Source organism: Diadema antillarum, unplaced genomic scaffold (assembly GCF_040938485.1).
Source record: "Diadema antillarum isolate AM-2024a unplaced genomic scaffold, OU_Dant_1.0 scf00000207, whole genome shotgun sequence".
Taxonomy (NCBI): Eukaryota; Metazoa; Echinodermata; class Echinoidea; order Diadematoida; family Diadematidae; genus Diadema; species Diadema antillarum.
The window spans coordinates 788568-813449 of record NW_027271096.1 but is presented as its reverse complement, the minus strand read 5'-3'; the positions used below and the strand labels follow the sequence as shown (position 1 = coordinate 813449).

The 24882-nt window shown below is 39.8% G+C and overlaps 2 protein-coding genes across 2 annotated transcripts in view; one reads left to right on the top strand and one right to left on the bottom strand.

Moving 5' to 3' along the window:
• LOC139724088 (uncharacterized) overlaps positions 1-24882 on the top strand; it is a 105706-nt gene that overhangs the window by 60674 nt on the left and 20150 nt on the right. The gene's annotated exons all lie outside the window — the stretch shown is intronic.
• LOC139724087 (mRNA-decapping enzyme 1B-like) overlaps positions 1-24882 on the bottom strand; it is a 140201-nt gene that overhangs the window by 108021 nt on the left and 7298 nt on the right. Inside the window, exon 2 of the mRNA XM_071635288.1 lies at positions 11532-11572. Within this exon, the coding sequence (XP_071491389.1) occupies positions 11532-11572 (41 nt within the window). The remainder of the gene's footprint in view (positions 1-11531; positions 11573-24882) is intronic.

Sequence of the window (24882 nt, the reverse complement as noted above, 5' to 3'; positions counted from 1 at the left end):
GAAAACGAGGAAAGAGGTAACTTGTGTGCCTTGGAAGTACGGAAGTATCATGTGACCAGTATCTGACAAGCTGGAGGAGCTCTTGGCATGTGGTGAAGCATATTGGAGTATCGGCAGGCTTCAGTAAGCACCTGTCAAACATCCTATGCAGTGGCGGATCCAGAGGGGGGCGCACCGGGTGTGCTCTCCCTCTTCATTTTATGTCAAAACAAAAGAAATAAAAAGAAAAAAATGGGCGGGCGCAAGCACCGTCCTTTAATTTTTTTGTAAAGGCGCCTCCCCTTTACAGAATTCCTGGATCCGCACCTGCTAGGTGATGACCACTCCTTCTGTCTATCCCCCCCCCCACTCCTGATCCTCCTTTCCTCCCTTCCCTCCTTCCTCCAGCTCCCCCCAGCAAAACATAAACATAAACATAAACAAACATAACAACTGAACAACAACCAAAAAAACAACAACTGCACAACACAAATACCAGTTCCCATCTAGAGGCCCAAAGTATCTTATCCATAGTTGAGTATTTCTTTCCTTAATCATTCTTAAGATTTCTTTTCAAGACTTTTTTTTTCATATATATATATATATATATATATATATATATATATATATATATATGCTCTCAATTTTTAGTTCATGATCTATGTCAGGAAAGTGTAAAAAAAAAGATGTTGGATGCATCAATTACCACCACTAGATTTCCTAAAGTTAGATCCACCAAATCGTACACTGAAGTCTTTTTTCTGTGGGTACAGAAAGGGCTAAATATCATGGGGTGTTCAGAACAGGCTATGCAACCAATATATGTGACATTTTGTGACCTTTGGAGAAAGGTACTGGAGTATAATCTAATGGAGGGGGGTGGGGGCATGAACTCTTGACATAACACCTATTCTTTCAGTTTTCCCATGCCATTGGCATGTAGTATGAATGAAGAAAGTTCACGTGGCATGGTTCATAGTCAAAGATATACTCACAGCTCCCCATAGGGTTCCTTCATTTTTCTCCTTAAAATCGATGCTGGTTTCCTGTCCATTACTGATCTCTCAACTACTTCTGTTTAATTCCACTCCCCCCCCCCCCCATTTTCCATGACCAACAAACAACTTTCTTGCCTGATAGCTCCCCCTTGGTACTGCACAAGGGGTTATACTATAGTCTACCTTGCTACCACCACCACTACCACCAGGACATTGCAGTGGCTAATATTTCGGGCTGACCTAGAATCTCGCCTCGCCTTCGGGGAATCATGACAAATTACACGGCCAGGTAGAGGGTTGGGTTGATCAAAGCTCACCTTTCCCACATTCGCTCGATGGTCCAAATACTGGATGGCTCACACTACTGTATATTTTAGAGCTTCTTTTCCTCTTTGTTTTTGTTTTTGTTTAATCATCTCTTTTTAGAAATCGTTTCTGTATTTCTTGACACATCTCCCATTGACCTATATGTTTTTTTGTCTATTGCTTGGGACACCATTCCAGCTTTCTGGCATAAATGGCCTCCCTGGCAGGCTCTAAATAAGCATATGACTGAATTGCATAATTTGCCACAATGGCAGGACATGAAATCACCCAGGGCTCTAACTCTTTATGTATGAAAATGCCATTTGCATTTTTTTCCACCCTAGGTATACAGTGGACTCCCGTTATAAGGAAGTCCTCGGGACCACCAGTTTTCTTTCGTTATATCAAAATTTTGTTATAACCGAACAAATAACAACAAAAATACATAGAGCGGATGACGTTGCGGCCTGAATTTCACTTCGTTGTACCCAGAATTTTGTTATAACCGTATTCATTATAACGGGAGTGCACCGTACAAATATAATTTAGCAGCAAAAACTCCCACATGCGAGCATTAAATATCAAATTTTTTTTAATACGCTGTTCATGCAGTCGTGTACCAATATGGAGATATGCAACATGTTGAAAAAAAAAATTATGGAGAAAATACGTGCCTATGATTCAGTGAAAAACTATGATGCATCCAGTCTGTGATCCTCTACACTTCTGATCCAATTCCAGCTGGTTAAACAAGATCCATTTCTCATTCATCAATCAGGAAAGAGAATATTAGCAGGATTTACTTTATACAGCCGAGCAATATTATGGTTTAGTCCCACAAATAACCCTCCATCATTTATACTCCCCGGCATCATGACTGGCTTCAATTCAAGCTAATGCCAGATCAATCTAAATCAAATTACCTCACAGAGCGAAACGCTTTACAGCCAGGATTACAAAATATCTAGCCATGTGTGGAACATGAAAAAAAAAGGTATTATATACTGATGGATGTTTTTACAGATGGCTATTGTGAATGGAATCAGCACAACGATATTACCATCATTGGCATTATTTCCATTACCGTCAACAATGTTTGCCTGTATTACATGTCAAATCTAAGGATTAGAACGGATGATACTACCCTGTCCTATGACAAATTCCATTAGCAGAGAACAAAAATCAATCATCAATTTAAGCTCTTTCTTTCTCTACCCCCTTCTCTGTGACTTCCTTTAAACTGACCACTGGTGTGCATCTAAAACACATCTCACCAACACCATCTGTAGTCCAGTCTGTGTGGCAGATTATGTGAGTGGGCACATTTTCTAGGAGGCGGGTAATGTTTAGACATGCCCAGACCAATGGGCTCTAGCCAAAAACACAAGTCATTAGTCAGTAGCGGGTAAACCCCCATATAGAGTTTGCCAATAAATCTTGCCTCTTGCAGTTCCTTTTGCTTGCTTTTCCTTCCTAACCCCCCCCCCCCCCCACAAAAAAAAAACAAAAAAAAAAACAGAGGAAAACTTCTCTCACACCCTTGATTTGGAAGATATAAATTGTAAAAGTTTTGTTAATCAATTACAAATAAGAGGTACTCCTGTCATTCTTTTTTTAACAGTTTGTTCAAATTACTGAAGATTTTTCCATAATTCACCTCTTGAAGCAACCAGATTTAGGCATTACTAAACTATGGAAGCAACAACATCTAGGCATATGTGGGGCTGTGAAGGAGCTCTTTATTAATCTTCATCATCTGGTTTGAGGTTCAAATCTCTTAGTACAAGTGAAGGGAACTCAAAAGGGTAAGAAACTTCATTTTGTCATAGAATAAATCATCCTATTTACTGCAGTTTTTCTAATAAGCCTATTATCGACTGGTGGATCATTTGGTTTGGGCTTCTGTTGGATTCACACACACACACACACACACACACACACACACACACACACACACACACACACACACACACACACACACACACACACACACACACACAAACACACACACACACACACACACACATATACACACAAATATTCATATATATAGTATACTATATATTTAATATGAGCAGTGAAATATTGCGGTCAAATATTTGCACCCATTTCAACATACAACATATTTAGCCCACAGCGGCCAATGACATCATCCAAAATTCTGGCATTTCACCACAAGCACTGTCACGTAAACGAGCGAGCACACTAATGCTGATTATCAAGCATGCATGTATAAATGGCATGCATTTGTAATCTCACAGTCTGTGTATAAAGCAGTGAGGAAAACATGCATAAGCCACCAACTTTCAAGTTGTACACTGATAGAGCACAAGTATGGTCAATCGTTTGAATGTATGCATCCTCAACCCATCCCTCCCCCCACAGTAACTTGTTTGGAACATGCACACAAAAACACACACAAACACACACACACACATACTAAAAGGACGGCCCTTGATGTCATGTCCCAAATTAGATTAGATACCCAAAATGATAAGAAAGGCAAGGCAAAGCCGTGTAGATTCTGAGCACGAATACGGCTGATCGTTTCCCCATATCACTCCAGGCAATTACTGGCAAAAAAAATTGCTCTGCGAGGGGAGAGAATGTTGATGACACGAATTTCATGGGAAATCCCAAATTCTATAGGAACGGTTAAAAGAGGGAAAAAAGCCCAAGGGAGAGAAAGTCTACAAAAAACAATAACAACAACAACAGAGTGAGATGCATCAAATCAGCAAAAGAACAAGTACGAATAAAAGAGCAAAAATGATCGAGATCAATAAACATTCATGACGATAACAGATTACTCCACAGGAAAGTAGAAGCCACATTCCCAGCGGCAATCAGAACAAAATTGATGTATTTAGCCAGGAAGAGGAAGGGGGGGGGGGGGGGTAGAGAGCAATGAAAAAAACAAAAAAAACAATGGTGCATATATATCAAAATCATACAAAGAATATATCACACACAAACACGCACATAAGAATACATAGAGTTAGACAGACAGGCAAAGGATAAGAGTAGATGAGGTGGATGAGAGAGAGAAAGAGTGGGGAGAGAATTCCTTGAAAATTGCAAACATGAAACTGATAATTCTCTCCTGGAAAGTTTGCTTTATTCTACTTTCTCACTGTGATGCCCTGTCACTGATGCACTGAAAATACACATCAACTCCCCGCACTCATCTTCAGATTGAATAAAGATACTGCATTCAATTTCAAGATTTCAAAATACTTCCCAAGGCATCAGGAAAAAAAAAAGTTGATCTCTGACAGACAGTGAAAATTACATGGTAGTTCCACATCTAATGGAGATCAGCACATAGAACACTATGTGTACAATTAATATACAATCTCATTCTCTCAAACAACTCTGTATCCTTTTCTTGTTGCAATAAAAAAAAAGCAAAAAATATGGATTTTAGTACACACTCACTTTTCCCTTCTCATTTTATCAATTTCAGACAAAAACAACAACAACAACACCTCAGGATGACATATTTCAGCTCTGTCATATGTCTGAAATTTCAAATGCAACATAAACTACTGGATAAATGTAAAAATCTGAGTATGCACACACAGCAAACTGTGAGTGGCTTTTTGGGGGATGCCCTTGTAAATTGCTGTGTGGATGGTATAAGAGAGAATTTTGAAAATCCTGTTTGGTATCCTGATTGGTATACCTGGCATTGTGCGGCAAAACATAACATTGCTATGATGTTGATGATGCTGAAAACAAAAAGGATAATGAAAAAAGATGTGCTATATCCTGAGATCATTCATGGTATAGTGCACTATACCATAGATGTCATTATACATAATATGCGCATGTTCAATGTGTTTTTATCAATACCATGTGTAAAGTGCAATCGGTATTGACCTGATAAACCACTGCTGTAACTCATGTCCACTACAGTACACTGATCATCTGCACAGCAATATGTACATATTTTATCTAAACAATTTGACCATTTGTTATCCAAAGATTTATTGGAGGAATATAAAATGAATACTAGTATATCATGCAGTGTGTTGAGCCACTTGTGGAATTATAGGCATAATTTCCCAATGTCAGATATTGCATTTTCAAAATAGTGCTATTCCTACAACCTTGGAATCCATCATTTTAACTACAAGCATTCAGTGCATGGCATATTATATTTATCGGAAAATAGCATTCAACACAGACATACTAAAGCCTTTCGACATGCACTTATCAGAGTAAAATCGCATGAATGAACTAACTAACGTGCGTTCCCTACCTTCGCGCGCATGTAGACAGCCTAGTGTGCGTACTGCGGTGGATGGTGGCAATTCGGCCATTGCTCACCACTTGATGAACAACCACGAGTGCACGGAACAATACTGTTCATCTTGGTTTAAGGTTCTCAGCCGAGCGAGAAGTTTCATGCATCTGCGCATGCTCGAGGCAGTATACATTCAGCTCACGGACCCCATTCTGTGCCATCAAAAAGAGTTCGTAAGAACGCTTGCATTATTTTAGCATTAATCAACCTAACGGCTGGCAGCAAGGCTAATTTTGCTTACCTTGACAGCCAATCACGGCTCGCCATTTCGCCCATACGGTTTCCTTCGCTTCCTTTATATTGTTTCATTTCTGGTTTTCTGTTCAATCATGTGATTTTACTCTAATGAGTACATGTCGAAAAGATGTAGTATGTCTGTGTTGAATGCTATTTTCCGATTTTGCAGAACCAAGCACTTATTCATTTATTATATTTATATTCCTGTTTGGTGTATCCCTGATATTCTCCCACCTCTCCTCCCCCCTCTCTTTATCCATATATTTGTCTAGCAGCGTACTAACCCATTTATTCTCTGTATTATATGACCTCTGTCACAGTGAATAATGGCATATCCACACGAATCTTCCTTAATCTCAGTAAACCTCCATCCATTTGTTTATCATGTTTAAATATTAAAAATGTTTTGCATTTTGCCGTTCTATGGGCCACCTTTGGGCAAAAAGCCAGATGTCTCCATGTTCGAGTAGAGCTAGCAGAATTTTCAACTGAGAGGTTTAAAACTTTACACACTTTAATATACAAAAGCAGAATAACACAGAAAGGAAAGTAACCAGCTGATACTGGAGTTCTGAAGGCACAGCCATAATCTATACCATTTGCATGATCCACTCGCATCTGCCGTTTTGCCCACTTCCACAGTCAGCCACTCCGATCCATTCCTCCCTTAACCAGGCTCGGATTCAGTCCTAATCCCTACCACAATCCTACCAGCTGATTCGATTCAATCCCACCGCCAGGCATGGATTATGTCCTCAGGAATGACAATGGCAACACATCAATCACGTCGTCGTAACTTTTTCAGTCCAACTTCTGTGTTGACAATAAATCCTTAAACTGTCTAAAAAACACAACAACAAAACTTTTTTTTTTAAGAATTGAAGGAAAATAAATAGTGAGAGTGAAATTATTTCCATAACAGAGAAAAAAAGATGTTGAGGAAATTTCACTATTCAAGTTTTGACCCTGACACCTCAACTTGCCAAGGGCATACTTTTAGTAATCAATCACTTTCGCTGCATTATCGCATTTCGAGCCATCCGAGAAAGCAAAAGTATTCATCAGCCCGCCACAGCCAGACTTTGGAAGTGACGCTTGCTCTTGAAGAAAGAGCATGCAAAGAAGTTATTCCCCCATGGTTTCAGGAAGACTTTTTTCTTTTTGTTTATAAAATTGTGGCTGTTCAGCAGTTGAGACAATAGCGCAGAGTACATGCATGCCAATTGCGTGCACAGGGAACTACAGGCATTTCAGCAGAAGTCATGCACAAAATATACTGCATAATGCACATAGATGAAGTTTTGCTCAGTGCATCCTTATATTCCTTTCTATCATGTAATCATAAGGGTATCAGTGCCCGCTATTACATTAATTTTTCTCCTTTACAGTCATGTCATATTTCTGTCTCTTTCTCTCTTTAATAATCAGCGATGATTCAGTGCAGAAAATGTCTTTACTGCCCAAGAAAAATGACAGTGACAACAACGTCAACAATGGCTACAAAATTCCGAGTCCCGTCAGGTACATCAACGTTAATTCTCTCCGCCGACATGTTATTGAATACATCATTAGTTTGATTCCCCAAATGAGAGCCAGCCAATGAGATAATGACTGTCAGCGTCATTGCCAATTTGGCGATCGCCGCCGCCATCTCCGTCCTTGTCTCATTACACTGGTCTTGTTTTTCCCCTTAACATCATGTGCGTACAAACACACACACACACACACAAACGCACACACATGTACCCCGCCTTGGACAGCCCTGACTCGACGGGCTGCTCTAAAATTTAATCGACGAAGGCTCCTGCCCTCAATTCCGTATTCATCACCGCATGTCCTCGTAAAGTCTCTCTCTCTCTCTCTCTCTCCCCAGGGTCCCATTTCATTTTTCGACGCGCTTTTGCAACTGTATATATGTGTAATGACGCTTTGTACCTGTCGCCGGCGCCGCGCTGCTCGCGCAAGGTTTGGTTTATGCAGTCGTGTCCGTGTGGGGAAATGATGACGGGAGTTTTAATTAAGCAATCAGCAGGGATCAGGAAGTTCCAAAACCACACTGTCCAATAGTGAATTTATGTTTTCTGTCTTCAAACCGCAACATGTGATTACCAGCCATTGCAGCGAGCAACTATGTTTTACTTTGAATGCAGCTCAACTTCATATTTATTTCATGAAACTTTCACGCTTAAAATGCTCACATTTAATACTATCAAAAACTGCTCCCTTTACAACAGGAACGACTTTTAAAAAAGGTCAATTGGGTGTCTCTTTTATGATTAGTGGAAAGAAACAAACTCAAATAGACACATTAGAAATCTGAACTAGCATACATTAGATCAAGTGAGTCAACCCTTCATTCTGATTGGTTAACTAAAACATTCACCACTCAGTGACTTATCAAACCAATAATCTTACCGTTAAAAGGATATACTAAGACTGGAGACACCTCATTATCAGAATGCCACTGAATTAGAGTACCAAGTGGATAAAAAACACATATTTGCAACTTTATACTTTTGTCAATTTTCTGGAAAAAAAATATAGACATTTTAAAAGATGCATCAAATGCAGCACTTTTGTCCTCAATGCAAAAAATGTTCAGGTGTTTTACGGGACCTGCATTTTTTTTTCTTTTAAATCCAGACCATGCCTCATTTGTGAGAGAGTCTGCTGAACAGTAAAGTCAAACATACAAAGTTGTATCTTCCATCCTTAATCCTAGACAAGCATCCCTACCAGCATTGGTCTCAAAGAACAGAGAGAATGAACTGACATACATACTGCAGAGAGTACATAAAATTGTAGATTGCATTCCTTAAGAATACCAACAATTATCATGATAGGTACCATGTGGTATTAAACTGTCATTAAAATTTTCCCCTCACTTTTAACCTGTAGAAAGGCTTGTGCATTACAAACCATAACACACACACACGCAGACTATCTAGGCATCACCAATTCTGCACCACATGTAGAATCCATAAATAGCCGAAGACACCGACTTCTTTCTCTTCTACATTAAACCGACGGAGAAAAATCAATAAATCCATCGTAAACACGCACTGCCAAAGAACGCACGCATTGCCTCTGGGGGATTTGTTGCAAAGGAGTCGCAGAATTTCCACTCGATCGCAGTGCTTGTCTCCTCTGTACAACAACAATAACAACAAAGTAAAAAAACAAGAATCTGAGGCCAGTCCCTCCCCCCCCCCCCCATGTAATCAAATTGTCCACTGACAGCATGAGTTCTTGGTAGGAGTGCACTTGACTACTCAACTATGTATTTGATAGTCAGAGGATGGTAATTGTTTTTCACTTGTTTTGGGGGTCTTCACCTCTTTCTTTGTTCTTTATATGGTCCATTAACTATTCTTTTCCCGCAAACATACCTTCCACTTTAATATTCCCCTATTAGAATATCACTTTATTTTCATTTTCACTTCATGGTGCAATGTCAAAAAAAAAAATGCAAAAAAAGAAAAAAAATGCTGGCATAAGTTATGCTCCTCAAATTGTATATCTCACAGCCATTTAAGTAAACACACACACACACACACACACACACACACACACACACACACACACTTGAAACATCTGTAATTAACTGTGTAGATGACAATCCGTACACAAACTGGGTGGTTACAAAGTCCACCTTTTATATTAATGTATTACGAGAATCACCTTATTCTGCAACAAATTTGTGCATTGGAGTCATGAATTATGCTATTATGACAAGTGATGATAAACCTCCCATCCCCCTCCCCCTCTATCTTCCACCCCCTCCCCCCCCCTTCATTTTGCCATACTATGCCAAAAAAGTGCTTAATAATAGCCATTGAAGACACTGTTCCATCAACTTTTGAGGTGCAAAATCACATGCATTATTTGTAGTCCTTCTTAAACATCCTGCACAGACCATGACACTTCTCTCTCTCTCGAAGTAGAAGAATAAGAAAAGCAACGTCAAGCGCATTGTCGTCAGCTGGAGGTAGCACCATCTTTGAGAATTTGAGAATTTGAATTTGGGGGTGGGGGTGGGTGAAAGACTTTCATCTGCCGCCACATCCTAAAGCAGTTTACTCTCATTTCCAAGAAATCCTCAAAGACAAAAAAATATATATTTTAAACTCTCCCCCATCCTGTTCCCATCCCGATACCATTCCTTCATCTTGTGACATTCCATCATCTTTTTTTTTTCTTTTTTCTTTTTTTGGTGTCACGCCCCCTAATACTTCCCTGATTGGACACTAGATGCATTGTGCCCCACACCTGGCCCTCAATTACCGTGATTGTCAGGTGAGAGCAAGGCACCCAAACCTCCATTCGATTAGGAATGGACAAGGGCAACGATCGCTACTCCTTCAGGAGCTGCATTCACACCGGCATCACTCCACCACACGCTGGCAATTTGTTTCAAAATGAAAACACATGCATGTATGGTGTACGACTCCATGTAGCCGAACAGCAGAAGAGACAATTACACACTACTGTAAAAGCGGAAATTTTCGCGCATTTCGTACAACCACAAACTAGCGCGAAAATAAAAGCACGCAAATATTTTTGCTTGCCATATGTCCCAGTGGTCGATGTCTTGATTCCGTGGAATAACAAACATGTGAAACTCATCTTACGTGGCTGAGAGCGAAAAATTACTCATGCAAAAAATATCCACTTTTACAGTAATAAACACCTAGTAAATTAGAAAGAATAGTTAACACACACCAATGATGTTCAGGATATTTGTACAGTCGCTTATTGTTGTAAGTGTGAAACTCTCATCATCTCAAACTTGGCTTTTTTTTTTCCTGTGCTATTCCCATTTACTTGTGTTTTTCTCCATCTATGTCATAAATATCTAGTGTACCCTAGTAATGTTTAATGAGCTACTTTAGTCTCGCATCAAATCTATATGTACTTTTTTATCTATAGTATGAAAGATTTGATTCCTTTAGAATAAGAGAAATTTCCCCTCCCTCCCCCCCAAAAAAATCTTAGAATGTCATAAAAACATTAGAAAAAATGTTTTTACATCATATATGATTTCTCAGAGAAATCTAACAGTGTTAAGTCCCGTTTTAACGAGACTTAAAAACCAGAGTTACCGCGGCAACATTTTTTTTTTTGCCTTGGCTGTTAAAACGGTCCCCACAAAATGTTGCTTGGACGCTGTTGCGGTATTCTACCCTAGCCAGCTGGCTAGGGTAGAATACTCCAACATTACCCCGACCTGACATTACCCCAACATTACCCCGACAACCCTTCCGTTAAAATGCTCTCGCAGTAACATTCCTTTTATACACTCAACATGCATGCACAATAGTTCAAACAGAATGACACGCCGCTCACAGAGCACGTGCATGAATTGTAACCACAACCCCTTTGTGCATGAACAGGTAGGTTGTTATGGAAACGTACCCGGAGAAGGTTTTCAATGTGTGTCCGTTTAAACGGTACCCCTCACTCTCTCTTGCAGTTTAATTGCCAGAGGTGATGAATTTTGTTCTCCGGACGCTGCCCAGACATTGTTGGGGTAAGGTCTGTTTTAAAAACAGAGCTTTAGACTCCAATTACTAAACAAGGAGTCTCCATCACTGAAGAGCCTGTCAGGAATACATTGAAATGTTTGGATTTTTGCTCTTCTTCCTTCAGACAGAAACAAAAGATTCACACAAATATTCTAAACAGGATCCGGTAGTACTGACCTTTTGTAGACAAACATCGTGCCTTGAATCTCCGTCTTCGCCTGGAGAAGAGACAAAGAGTTAAGAGAGGGAATGAATTGCATTAAAAATCAAATCCAGTCATCGGTCATTGGCATTACTGTTGTACAAAAACAAGCATCAAAGTTTCTTGAATTTTTCATATTCTTCCTCTTTGATTCAACATCTACAGGAAATATATAAAAATCTTTAAAGATATGTACTGCTAATGGTGTTTTCATCATTCTTGCAACTTTCTTTAAAGGTCTCTCATAAACCATGTTGCTGGCAGAAGAGAAAGTCACTGGTATCAAATATGTCCACATGAAAAAAGCACTCAAATTGTCCAATATAGATTTTTGTCATGAAAATTCACTCTAATGCTGAGTACTTAAAATGTACCAATACCCTGGAAATCAAATTTGTGTACAGCTACAATATACAAAAAACAGGTATAATTTACTTCAGAAAGCCCCTGAATAAGATCATATCTCCAGTACAATTTGGCACTTGTGCTCCAAGCATTTAAGTTCCATTACGTGTGTGTGTGTTATAGCTTTAAACGCGTACATTGTCACAAACAATATTGAGATTCCATGTCAATCGGTTAGCAAGGTATCGATTGAAGTACATGCAGGCATGAATATTACTATCGTTCGAGACATATTTAGGAGAAATAAAAAATATCAATAGCACGATAGTTTGATTGAAAGAATCGAGGGATCTACTAGTCTATTTCAAGTCATTTTAGTTTTTGTATGCTCTTTAAAATTTACATTTAAAACCTAATAAATATAAATGGGAGTGACAAAAAAAAATTGAATACTTTGCAGAGGGCATGTCTCAAGTATAGTCAACAAACATAGCAAACATGATACTTAGGGTATTGGTACACTTTAAATTAACATGCCCATGTGAAGTAGTACAATTTGTAACTCATTCCTTGCAAGCTTTAATTCGAAATAGAAGGATCAGTTCTGAAGCATTGGGTGACATCTCCCCATTCCCCCCCCCCCAAAAAAAAAAAACCAAGAATCATGAAGGATCATTATTCTTCTCCAACAGCGATCCTTCCACATCAGATTTTGTTGTTTGTATGTTTTTCTGTTTCTATTGTGACCTCCGCTGCATCTGCTGAAAGTGTGTCGCTGTCATGATTGTCGATTTTCAGGGCAACGGGGAGGGACAGAAAATGCGTAATGGTGCTCCAATTTTGTCAGAATGGCTTCGCATTCCCTCCAATCTACACTGCTGTCAGGCAGAGTGGAAAGACAAGCAGACATAAATATTTCAGCAAATAATCCCGGGCAATGTGGGGGGGGGGGGGGATGTTGGGGGGGGGGGGGGGAGAGAGATACTCCCATTGGGGTTGATTTCCTCTGCGACCTCCCTCCTCCCGGAGCAATCATCACCAGTCATCACGATTTCACGATTTAGGGGAGATGTCATTCACACGATCAACCATCGTTCAACTCCCAACCTTTCATCCCCTCTCCCAGAAAAAAAAAAAAAAAATAAGGAATTGGAACACACAGGCACACTCATACAAATTTGATGCATCTGTAAAAAAAAAAAAGATGATCAACTTGCCTGAAACCTAATTTCCTTTTCTTATCCCCCCAATCTTTATGCAAACAAAAAACTAGTTTCTCATCATTTTTCTTTAATCCCCCTAGGTCTTTCCACAGGGGTGATTGTATCTTGCACCTAATACCCTAATCACATTGCAAACATCTAGGTGTTATCAAGACTTTATGACTCTTAGGAGAAGTCCTCGACTGTAGTGATCATCATTTATTTGCTGCTGAAGTACACCTGTCACTATAGCGAGTCTTTTTGCAATATCAAATATTTCCTGTTGTCTTTCCACTGTTTTGTCCATGCAATACCATGTTATCATGGAATATTTCAAACTACCACTTTTTTCATTCAATTCAAATGACATGTTTGCTATCGATACAGATTCAAAGAAAACAAAACATAAAATGTATTACAACAATAAATGTGCTTATATATTTTTGGAACTGATTGTTCAAAATAATTGCATTAGAGGAAAAGAGAGACCCATGTAAAAGACTTCTACTGAATTCACTTTTTTTTTTTTAAATTGATGATATGTACGGATGTCCCATTCATCTACATGTCATTCTATTCTATCTTCATCTTTTCACAAGTATTATCTCGGTTGTACATGACCTCTAGATGTACCAGTAGTCCTGCTTTCATTTATTACTTTGATAGTTAATATTTAAACTATTTGCTAATTACAGCTGAAGTGCTGCTGATAAGTGAATTTCATGCACAGACGAATAATAGTGTTTTTTTTTCTTTTATTTCAGATAGATATTTATAGCTAATTGCTATTTTGGGACTTGACATTTCACTTTAATCGCCTTTCTGACTTGACAGCGCCATCTTGCAATGAAATTTCTTGGAAAGTGGTTTGGTTTCCACAGAGGAGAAAGTGAATGGGGCTCTTCACGCTCTCATGCCTACGAGTTTCTCTCATAAACTCTATTTTCAAGTTGTGATACTTCCTTGTCATATGTATCCAGCATAAAATAAAGTTAGGACAAGCACTGCATGTTTACCACATGTACCAGGTAGTTCATACATATGAAAGCAATTGATTGTTTTGAGAAAAGACCAAGTCTAAACCCGTTGAGGACTTTTGCTTCAACACGCAATTCCCATAGACACTTGCCCGAGTATACTCGGGACTCATCCTCAACGGGTTAAATGAGGACTCAACCAACCATGTAGAAATATCAACGACAAAAAAAAAGAAAAGAATGGAAGATGACAAGCTTTTGAGTCAGCAATTTAAGCAGAACCAACAAGACACAATTTTACAACTATAGTGTAAAAAAAAGTGTAGCTATGTTTTGATTTTTTTATTCCCGCCCTTCAGATCGAACATCACTTCATACAGTTGTCACCAATATGAGTTTTCTATCTTGTGTGGTGATCTGAACTCACAGACATATTCTATGACAGAGATCCAGTTACAACATATGATGAGCACGCCAATGAGCTAAATCTGCTCTCGAGCTCATCAGTGTATTATTGCTCAGGCACTATCCATGGTAATGAGGACTTATTCCTGATGTGCACATACACATAATTTGTATTGAGTTGGCTGCCAGTTTGCCATTAATACCTTTTCTTTTTCTTTAAATCTGCAATGTTGACACAGTTTCAGTCATAGAATTTTGGTATACCGGTACTGAGAAAGAAATCTACAACCCACTTTTATGTATTTTCAATGTTGTTATAGGGTGGCGGTAAAACACACACACACACACACACACACACACACACACACACACACACACACACACACACACACACAAACACACACACACACAAACGCACAAACAAATACACTCACTCACTCACATAATACTCATGCAGTGAGCATGCACAATTTGGACACTCAGCACCACACATGAATGCTCCGTAGATCACAAAACTCCTTGATGTGATGGAAATTTTATTTCGTATCCTAGCAACCTCCTCAGATCTTCCCCCTCAATCTCTCTCTTCATCTCCAGGAGAAAAGAGACCAAAAAAAAAAGAAAAAAAAGAAAAAAAGACACACAAATTGAGTCTGAGGAGCGGACACACTCCTCACGGATGTCTAGATCTCAAGGAACACGACCACAAAGAACTGATAAAAAAGGAATACACGACAGCCCAAACCCCAGACCACAACTCACGGTGGTGTGACGAACGAATCTGATCACTACAGGGGTGCCTATGTCTTGAAGACTGAATGTTGAAACCTAGCATGATCTCCTTATAAAGAATTCCATTTCTGGATGCCTACGAGTTAACTCTCTATGATCACCTGAAAGGGGGGGGGGGGATCTTTGTGGCTGAGAATACTTGACAGACCAAGTTGTTTTTTTTTTTTTTTTTTTTTTGTAGCACTCTTTGACTTCATCTTGCTTTTAAAATCATGAGTTATTTTATTTTAAGTTATTCATGTTTAGCAACCTCTAGACCATTTTAATATCATCTGCAGATTATTTTACAACTTCTGATGTTTTCTTCATGCAACTCTGTTCATCAGTCTTTTATGTATTTGTTTTTCACTTACAACCAGCCAGGAATCGGATATTGTATTTCTTTTTTTTATTGACTACCTTTAATACAGCATTTCATCTCTGTAGTTGATGTTGTCCCTACCAATATAAACATTAAGTCAACTCCAACAAGATTTGCATATATAAATGCATGCTTACCAAACCCCAACACTGGCGTCATTTCATGAAATTCTCAGTGTCAGATTCATGCCTGAATTTCTTTGTGTGTGTGCATGTGTGTGTGTTTGTGCTTCTCTGTCTGCCTGTCTGTCTGTCTGTCCGTCTCAAGTTAGATCAACAGGAGTGTCACAGAGGTACATACAGTGTAATTTCATCACATGATCCATTTCACAAATCCTTGTCTGCCTTGTGTCAGCACACTGTCCAACTCTTGCATCATTATTCACAGAGCAAAAAATAAAACTAATAATAAATCTGATGAATATGCTTTCCCCTGTAGAAGAGCGGTTGTGAGTGATGAACACCTTAACATGGACGCATTGCCACGGCTATGTGCATAATATGTGCGCTCCCCTCCCAGACGGCAGAGTATTGATTGGGGCTATGAATGTCAATAAACCCGAGAGGTATCCAAACCATCAAACAGAACCGCCTAATTTTCCTCTCACATCATGCCGTCCCGTCCCCATCATTCATGTGTCAATAAATCAGGCGCACACTGGCAGTCAATTATCTCTGTCACGCCCACCTTTTATCCTTGTTCTTTCTACCTTTTCTTTGTTTCCCAATCTGACAAGTCTTGTCCTGTCTGTCTGTCTGTCTGTCTGTGATGCATCCGAGTGATGCACATTTTACTCCCTTGACCAAACATTGTACCCCCTGCACCTCCGCCGTCCCTGCCCGCCAGACAGGATCAAGACAATGTCAACTGTGTACACACGGCTACTGTCATCACAGGATGACGTCGGCGCTGCGAAGGGATACCAGTAGCGCCGCGGTACACGTGTAAGAAATACTGTACACGTGTACGGAAGCGCGATGTTGGGGGTTTTAGAGCAAACAGTGAATCAGGTGTAAAGCAAGCATCATGTGTTCTCAAACTACTGTAATAAGGAATGCAGTCGAATCTCAGGAAGAAAATAGCAGCATTATTGATGGTTATTATTGATGACTTGTAATAACAAGAGACCCGGGGGTCACGCGCTCACCTGAGTATCGCAAGTTCACCTTCCATGCATTCTTGCAGACTCTTACCTGAGAACATTGGAAACTTATGGTGGGGGTAGCTTGGAGAGTGGGGGCATGGTGTCCATTTACATATTCCATTACACTGGTAAAAAATACCTACTAAGTACACTGTACTTTATAGAATGTTGGATTATGCAGCTTGGGGGGGGGGGGGGAGACTTAAAGCCCTATCACTTTTGATTAGAGCTAGAGAAAAACATTATTGAATATTCATTAATTTAGGAAGTTTGGACCCCCCTGGGGCCCCCAGGGAAAGCATGGAGCCCATTCATTGGAATCTTATCCCCATGGGAATGCTACTTGCCAAGTTTGCTGAAAACCCATTATGTTGTTTTCAGCAAGATAAAAAAAAGGCACGCATTTGGACCCCCCCCCCCCCCATCCCATCAAGCTTCCTTGGGTTCCAAGGGGGGTGGAAGGGGGGGGGGGGGTAGGGCACATCTGATTTTCCCAGAACAAACTTGAAACAACAGTCATCAATACACTGACTCATTGTATCAACTTAGCTCAATCACTTCTGGTTCCAGAGAAAATCTGTACAGATTCCTTACAGGAGGGGGGGGGGGGACCCCTGGGGCCCCCAGGTGGGACATGGTGCCCATTTGATGGAATTGAGATTCTATCCCACTAGGGATGCTACTTGACAAGTTTGGTGAAAATTTGTGATAGCGTTTTCAAGAAGAAGATAAAAATTTACAATTTCGGTCCAAATTTAGGCCCCCTGGGGCCCCCCATGTGGGGCATGGTGCCCATTTGATGGAATTGAGATTCTATTCCCCTAGGGATGCTACCTGACAAGTTTGGTGAAAATTTGTAATAGGGTTTTCAAGAAAAAGATGAAAATTTACAATTTCGGTCCAAATTTAGGCCCCCTGGGGCACCCAAGGTGGGGCATGGTGCCCATTTGATGGGAATGAGATTCTTTCCCCCTAGGGATGCTACCTGCCAACTTTGGCGAAAATTCATATTGGCATTTTCAAGAAAAAGATGAAAATGTACAATTTGGGCCCCATTAGGACCCCTCCCAACCCCCCTCCCCTGGGTCCCAAGGGGGGCACCCCTGATTCCGCCATGAACAAACTTGAAACTACAGTCATCAATGTACTAATTCATAGTATTATCTTAGCTCTATCACTTCTGGTTCTAGAGAAGAAGATTTTTTAAGATTCCTTCATTTTGGGGGGTTTGGGCCCCTCTGGGGACCCCCAGGTGGGGTATGGTGCCCACTTGAACAAATTGAGATCCTAGGGATGCTACCTGCCAAGTTTGGTGAAAGTCGGTCAAGGGGTTCTCAAGAAGAAGATGAAAATGTAAAAAGTTTACGCACGCCGGACGACGCACGACGGAAGGCGGACGAAGAGCGATCGCAATAGCTCACTTGAGCCTTCGGCTCAGGTGAGCTAAAAACAATTAATTAAAAATTTATAAACTGAGGCAGTATTTTCCACTTGACTCATATAATGCAGTATGATATTTGAACATAGGGTTTGTTTCATCAAGATCAGATGACATATTTAATACAGCTTCCTGTTTGGATTGGATTACACAAGTAAATGCAACACCTGTGTAACTTCCGAAACTGGGCGACTGAAACTGGATGTTATAATATATCAACAACAAAAAAATCAATATTTGCAACCTGCCATTTAGCTTAACATTTAAAGGAAAGGTTCAACTTGAAATATTGTCATTCAAAGATATAAAGAAAAGAATATGTAACTTAGTATTATGGTTATAATGGAAAGAATGGCTGATTGTATTGTTGATGGCGGGGAAACACTTGTGGTGTCACGCGGTATAGGAAACACATTGAGACTCTGTAGCAAACTTGATTTAATCAACGAAACACCGCTGACGCACCTTGTGATGTTCTAACATCAGGGGTCTGCCCCCATTTCTCCGCGGCATTGCCTGGACGAAATGAAATTATGGCATGCCCTATCAAATTACAAATTCTTCCTGCCTTGCTGCTGCACTGGGCAGACTCAAAAGGGGTAAACATTCGCTTTACCCATCACAGGTGCTAAACGGCGAAACTGAAAACAAGATCTTATTGAGCAAAATACAGATGAAAGTCATGGTAATGACACCAGAGCATTTTCGAAATTGCTTTTATGATACATGTACATCATTGTATATATGCACAATAACTGTGATTTGAACTTTTCTATTGGTCATGTGAACTTTATTATTCAAGTCAACCTGAATACATGGTCAATTTCCCTTTAAAGTACCAGTTGCTTTCAGTTTCACCACCATTATTGAAATTACACTGTCTTTTTCATAAATTTTACACACAAGGGCACCTTGTGTGCTGCAAATGCACACTACCGCACCAACTGGCTCACCCCTGGCTCTTCCAACAGTGATAATGTTGGCTATCACTCATTGCAAACTGACCCCAACGGACGTTAATTGATAAATTCCAGTCACGCATCCATACCCTGTGTGTTGACTCATCTGGTCGGTCAAACACCCCTAGATAGATAGATAGATAGATAGATGGGTTAATGCGTCCCCTTGCTCTCTCAACAAGAGCACAGAGCTCCCCCCTCCCTCCCATGAGCATCCAAAACTTTCAATTAAACTGGCCATAAATTATCGGCCCTGCGAAAATTAAAATATTAACGATAAGCAACAATTATTTTTTGGAGGTTAACTCCCCAGCCACACATCTGTTCATGGAGTTGGTCGGCAGAGTTTCGGCCCCTCGAAGATATGCGGAAGATAAATCAACGTGACTGGACAGCTAAGTGGGCAGTTGGGGGGGGGGGCAGTCACTACAATCCTTTATTTCACATCCAGAGACAAGAATATGATGTAAAGTTTGCCAGGTAATTTGAGATTATGGTCCTGAGAAAGTTAATAACTGCCCAGGCACCAATACAAGAAATTCACATGAATATCTTAGCTTCCGACACAATGTATATACTGTGACATCATGTTTGTAAGACAAACTTTATGATGATCAAAAATGGAAACTACCAGGATGTTACCTGAAAGATACATTGTAGTTACCCATTACAGCTGAGGGGGCTGTTCCCATCCACGCATTTGACTATATACCTGCTGTGGAGTTGTGTGAAATAGAGGTTAATCATAGGAAAGAGAAAGAAAAAATGAAAATACAGACAGGAAGATGAAAATAATTAAATAGGCAGATTGCAGATATATTATAAACTTGATATCTAAATGGATAAATACATAATATGACAGATGTAATGATGTGCATACGTTGATGGATGTGTAGATGGATACATGTAATCAATGGATACGGTATATGGATATCCATAGGGAGAGATGGGGATGGAAGGAACACACAAAAAAATGATGTATCTGCAAGATAGGTATGACGATATATTGATAGACAGATGAAAAACATACAAAGATAAATTGAAGCACAGATGATATCAAGAAAAAAAGGCATGCCAGCTTTTAAAATTCAATTCAAAATCCATTCAAATCAAAATTTATTTCCAACATCACAAATTAATGGATCTCATTATTCAAAGTGGTGCCATGTTTATTTCTTCCATCTACATACAAAAAATTGATGTGAAACCTGCCACCGGGGTACAGAAATATCGCATCTGACTGCCAGACGGGGCGTGTCCTGCGATCCATTTGTCACAGTTGACTCTACATAAGTCTGTCCATGCTTGAGTGACGATAATGAGCAATCATGGGGAAGGGGGGGGGGGGGAAACGTCGAGAGCCAACGAAAAAAAAAACAAAAAAACGCCCGCATGCAGCATGTAATTTAGCGACCATTTGCGGGCAACATTTGAGCAAGGCCATCATGTGGCACAAAGTGCACTCTTGACACAATGTAAAGATTTGTCGACATTGGCCATCAATCAGGAAGTTTTTAAACGTGGCAGAGTGTGGAAAGGGGAGACGACAGTCCTGCACCTTCCGTGCAATAAATTAGCTCACCACTCATAAACCCTTTTTTCACATGGAAGTAGCAATACCAATTAAAATGTGTCAAACATGGAAGCTGGCACTGGGTGGGAGCCTGTTGAACTATAAAGATACATCAAGTCAGAGCTGGTGTAGGATGCCATCTAGTAATGTCTTGTAGTAATATCATCCTCCAAATATACTTTATAATATACCTTTAACACATACAGTGTATCTCTCTATATATATGTCTGCATCATTTCAAAATGCAGCCACATTGTACAATGATTATGACTACAAAAAATAATGCATCCAAGCCAAAAACAGTCTCCCAATTCACCATCACAGCACAGTAATTCAGAGAGATAGCAAGAGAGAGAGTGAGAGAGAGTGAGAGAGAGACTTATAGAGACAGACAGACAAACAGACAGAGAAAAGAGAGGGAGAAAGAAAAAATTACAGGTGTCTGCCCTAAGAGTGTAAGAACACAGGAGACGGACAGATACAAAGACAGACAGACAGACATTGAAAGAAAAAGAGAAAAAAGGGACAAACAGACAAAGAGAGAGAGAGAGAGAGAGAGAGACCAAATCCAAGAGAAAGAAATTAATTTCAAAGAAATATGACATTAGCGAGCCAGCCCACTTGACCACGGTGCTACAACGCCACTCAAGAATGCACGGATCACGCCGCATTACGCCATGCTCTCTAACCCTCATTAGTAGCGCACCCACTATCAGGAATTCTAAAAAGCTTTCACACCAGCCGACCACCACCATTTTTCAAACACACGCTCCGCTGGACAACCAAATTTGCGCACGCTCTGTCACACACACACACACAGGCGCTTAAGAGCTGCCCTAGCAACTGTCGGTTCTGCTGTTATCAGTATTGCCAGAGATGCGGCACACTCCTCTCTCACCACTGCTCAGGTTCACTCTTTACAGCCAGTTTAAATTCCCCCTACCCCCCCCCCCCCCCCACACACACACACCAATGACTAGAAATGTAGCATTTTACGTGACTTGCTGTGCAGAAACATTTTTTTTTTCTCTCTCAATCTCAATCTTTTCTGCCAGGCACTGAATATATAGACTCAAATATCTCTTAACTTGGCATTCACTCTCTCCTAATAGATTAGAAAGATACTGTAAACGTCGATATGTTTGCATGATTAATTTTTCATGTGGAGTGGCTCAAAAACATAATTGCGAGTTCTTGAATTTGTGCTAAGGAATTGCTACACAGGTGAACAGTTTATCAAACTATCCCAACAAATCATGACTTACTTTGGAGATAATTAACTTTTCAATTTGAATTCAACCTTTTGTGTCTTGATTTTAATTCCATTGCAAAACTTTACATTCAATGCAAGAACTGATTTGCATACAAATCCATTAAATTCTTTGGCCATGAGGTGCGCAGCATAATTATTGTAAAAATCTGAATTTGATGATTGACCCAAATATTGGTGGATACCATTTCCATATTTCCATCCAGTCAAGGACTTGCTCACGCACAAAGTACGTCCATGCACCATGCTTAATCATAAAATGAGTTCAAAAATGTAGCCTATTAGAAGCGCTTAAATGAGTCAGGTATGTGCTCTAGATTTTCTTACTAACATGTACAGCCGTGCACAAAGTGTGCAACGAAAAAGCATATAACAGCACGTGCTGTTATGAGACATTACAGAGAAAGCATAACTGCTGGGTCACAGACATCACAATGTCTACACTAGCAGTGCGCACTCAATCAGTTGACATTACAAGCGCATTGCGCACTACTATACGCGCTCGCAATCCTGTAAGCAACTTATAGTTCAGGCTGCCTGCCGTACATACGTGTGCGTAGGCCTACTGTGTGATGTGCTGGATTATCGATTGCCGATTGCATAGATGTTTGCAACGAACATCTTCGGACATCTTGACTTTTGAGCAAGTTGTAGCTGACTGGTATTGACCCATAAAGGTACATGGAATGCCATTAATTTTCGACCCATTCTATAAATCAAATGATACACAGGTTTAAGTTCATGATGTTAGTGAAGGTGCAATTCCCTCTCGGGTATTCACAATTAAGTGCAACATGCACTCGGCTTCGCCTCGCGCATGTTTCACAATTGTAAATACCCTCAAGTGTGCTGCATCTCCACTAACACACTCTCATCTGTGTTCTATTTGTATACACCTCACTGGCAGACATTTCCAAACAAATCGTTATGCTACAATGTATATCTTTGACTACCCTGTTTGTGTCTAACTCACACTCTGCCCAAACTTTATCTTCTGTGAATTACATTGTCCCAGTAAAGCCAAATTCAAAGTCTGATCCGATAACATAGAATATCTCAAACCCCATAAACGGTGCCTTTATTGTGTGTTATTATATGAAAACCAAAAAAGAAACAGTAGTAAAGAGTACCAGGAATTGCACTGGGAAATGTCATTAAGACAGTTTTAAAAAAGCAAACATAACAAATCAAAGAAAGAAAATTAAAATACAGTTTTTCCAGTTTTAGCTTTACAAATTATGATGCTAATGGCATATTGCTTACAATAATTGGCAAAAGGGCACGGTGATCAACATTCTTAAAATAAAAATTATCATGGGTCTTGATTTAGACAAATGGGCTCTAAATCCATCATATTACAGCTCGAGATAAGCACATTTTTATGTAAATTGATAGAATATCCCATGAATAATTCACTTACTTAATCATATCAAACTTGACCTTCACCCAATCAATTTGGAGACTGCAGACATGCCATAAGGCAATGAAAGTTAAATCACTAATGATGCCAGAAATGCTGAAGCACTAATACTCTTGTGTGTGAGAGTGTGTGTGTCTGTCTGTTTTGTCTTTGTTTCGTTTTGCATTGCTTTGATGAGAACTCCTAAGATGCCATCATCTAATGCTATCATCCCTTGCAAGTCGTTAAGGGCCAATTCATTTCGAATTCCAGGAAACTCTCCATGGAGGACAATGCTAGGGGATGAGTATCATGCTCCGCACATCGATCCAATCTCCCCGACTCAAAAAATCTACCGCCCGATAAGGAGCTTAGTACAAAGACCTAGCGCGAGCGCAGTAGCACAGTGACCCCACAGAGAGAAAGAGAAAAAAAAATAATAATCTAGCCTTTTTCAAATAATACAAAAAACAATAACAACAACAACAGCAACAATAAGAACAACAACAAAAAATGTAACAAAGGGCTATTTGAGGGGCAATGGAATGATATAGAGCATATATACTGTTGACATTTTCGTGGGCCAGGATTTGAATAAAAGTAATCAAGGGGATAGAGTTGTCTACAGCAGCAACTGTTTGAGCCATAGATCTGTGACAGACAGGGCGGAGGATTATTGTGTACATGATACAAGATGGTTTTGGTTGAGCCGACGGAAGAGTGGATTCATTCCACATGAATTTGGCTTGATTTCCCCCATGGATACTGGTAGCATGTCGTGGTAGCTGTTATAGATCTCTGCTGGGAGCATTTGGGGGTGGGGATGGCAGCATTATTGTGAAATATTCAATATTTCAATATCGGACAAGGTAATATTCATCAGTTTCTCCAAATCATACTCTCAACTCTCTTTTCACTAACAAAAAAGGAGGAGTATTGTATAGACCAATGCACTTTAAAGTCATATTTCTGATTCACAAAGAAATAAACTAAAACATGAGAAAAACATTGTTTTTTAAAACAGCCACCAAGCTTTACGTTCTTATACAAACAGGCATGCTTTGCTTACTGAATTTCTTCCATGTACAAAAATTAGATACTGTACATGTTCTCCCTATAGGTACAGCCCTGTTCTTCTCAGGCAATCAAGTGCCATATATATACCTTATTATATCACAGTTGACCCTGCTTTTTTCAAAACTGTTTTACAGGTTACTCCTTGAATTGGTTTTAAACACAAAGAAAAAAAAGTGCATTGCACTCATCAGCCATTGGGACCTAGACATGAAAATGATTATTCTTGGCCTAGTTTCAAGATGGCATAGTGACTCGAAAGGGGAAAGTTCAGCCCTGTTGTCGATTTAATGCACAAATGTGCTTGCAACAAGCATTTTACATGAGTTTAAAAGTTCATAAAAAACAATTCATTTTCACAAAATCAATGTAACATGTTATGCTTGT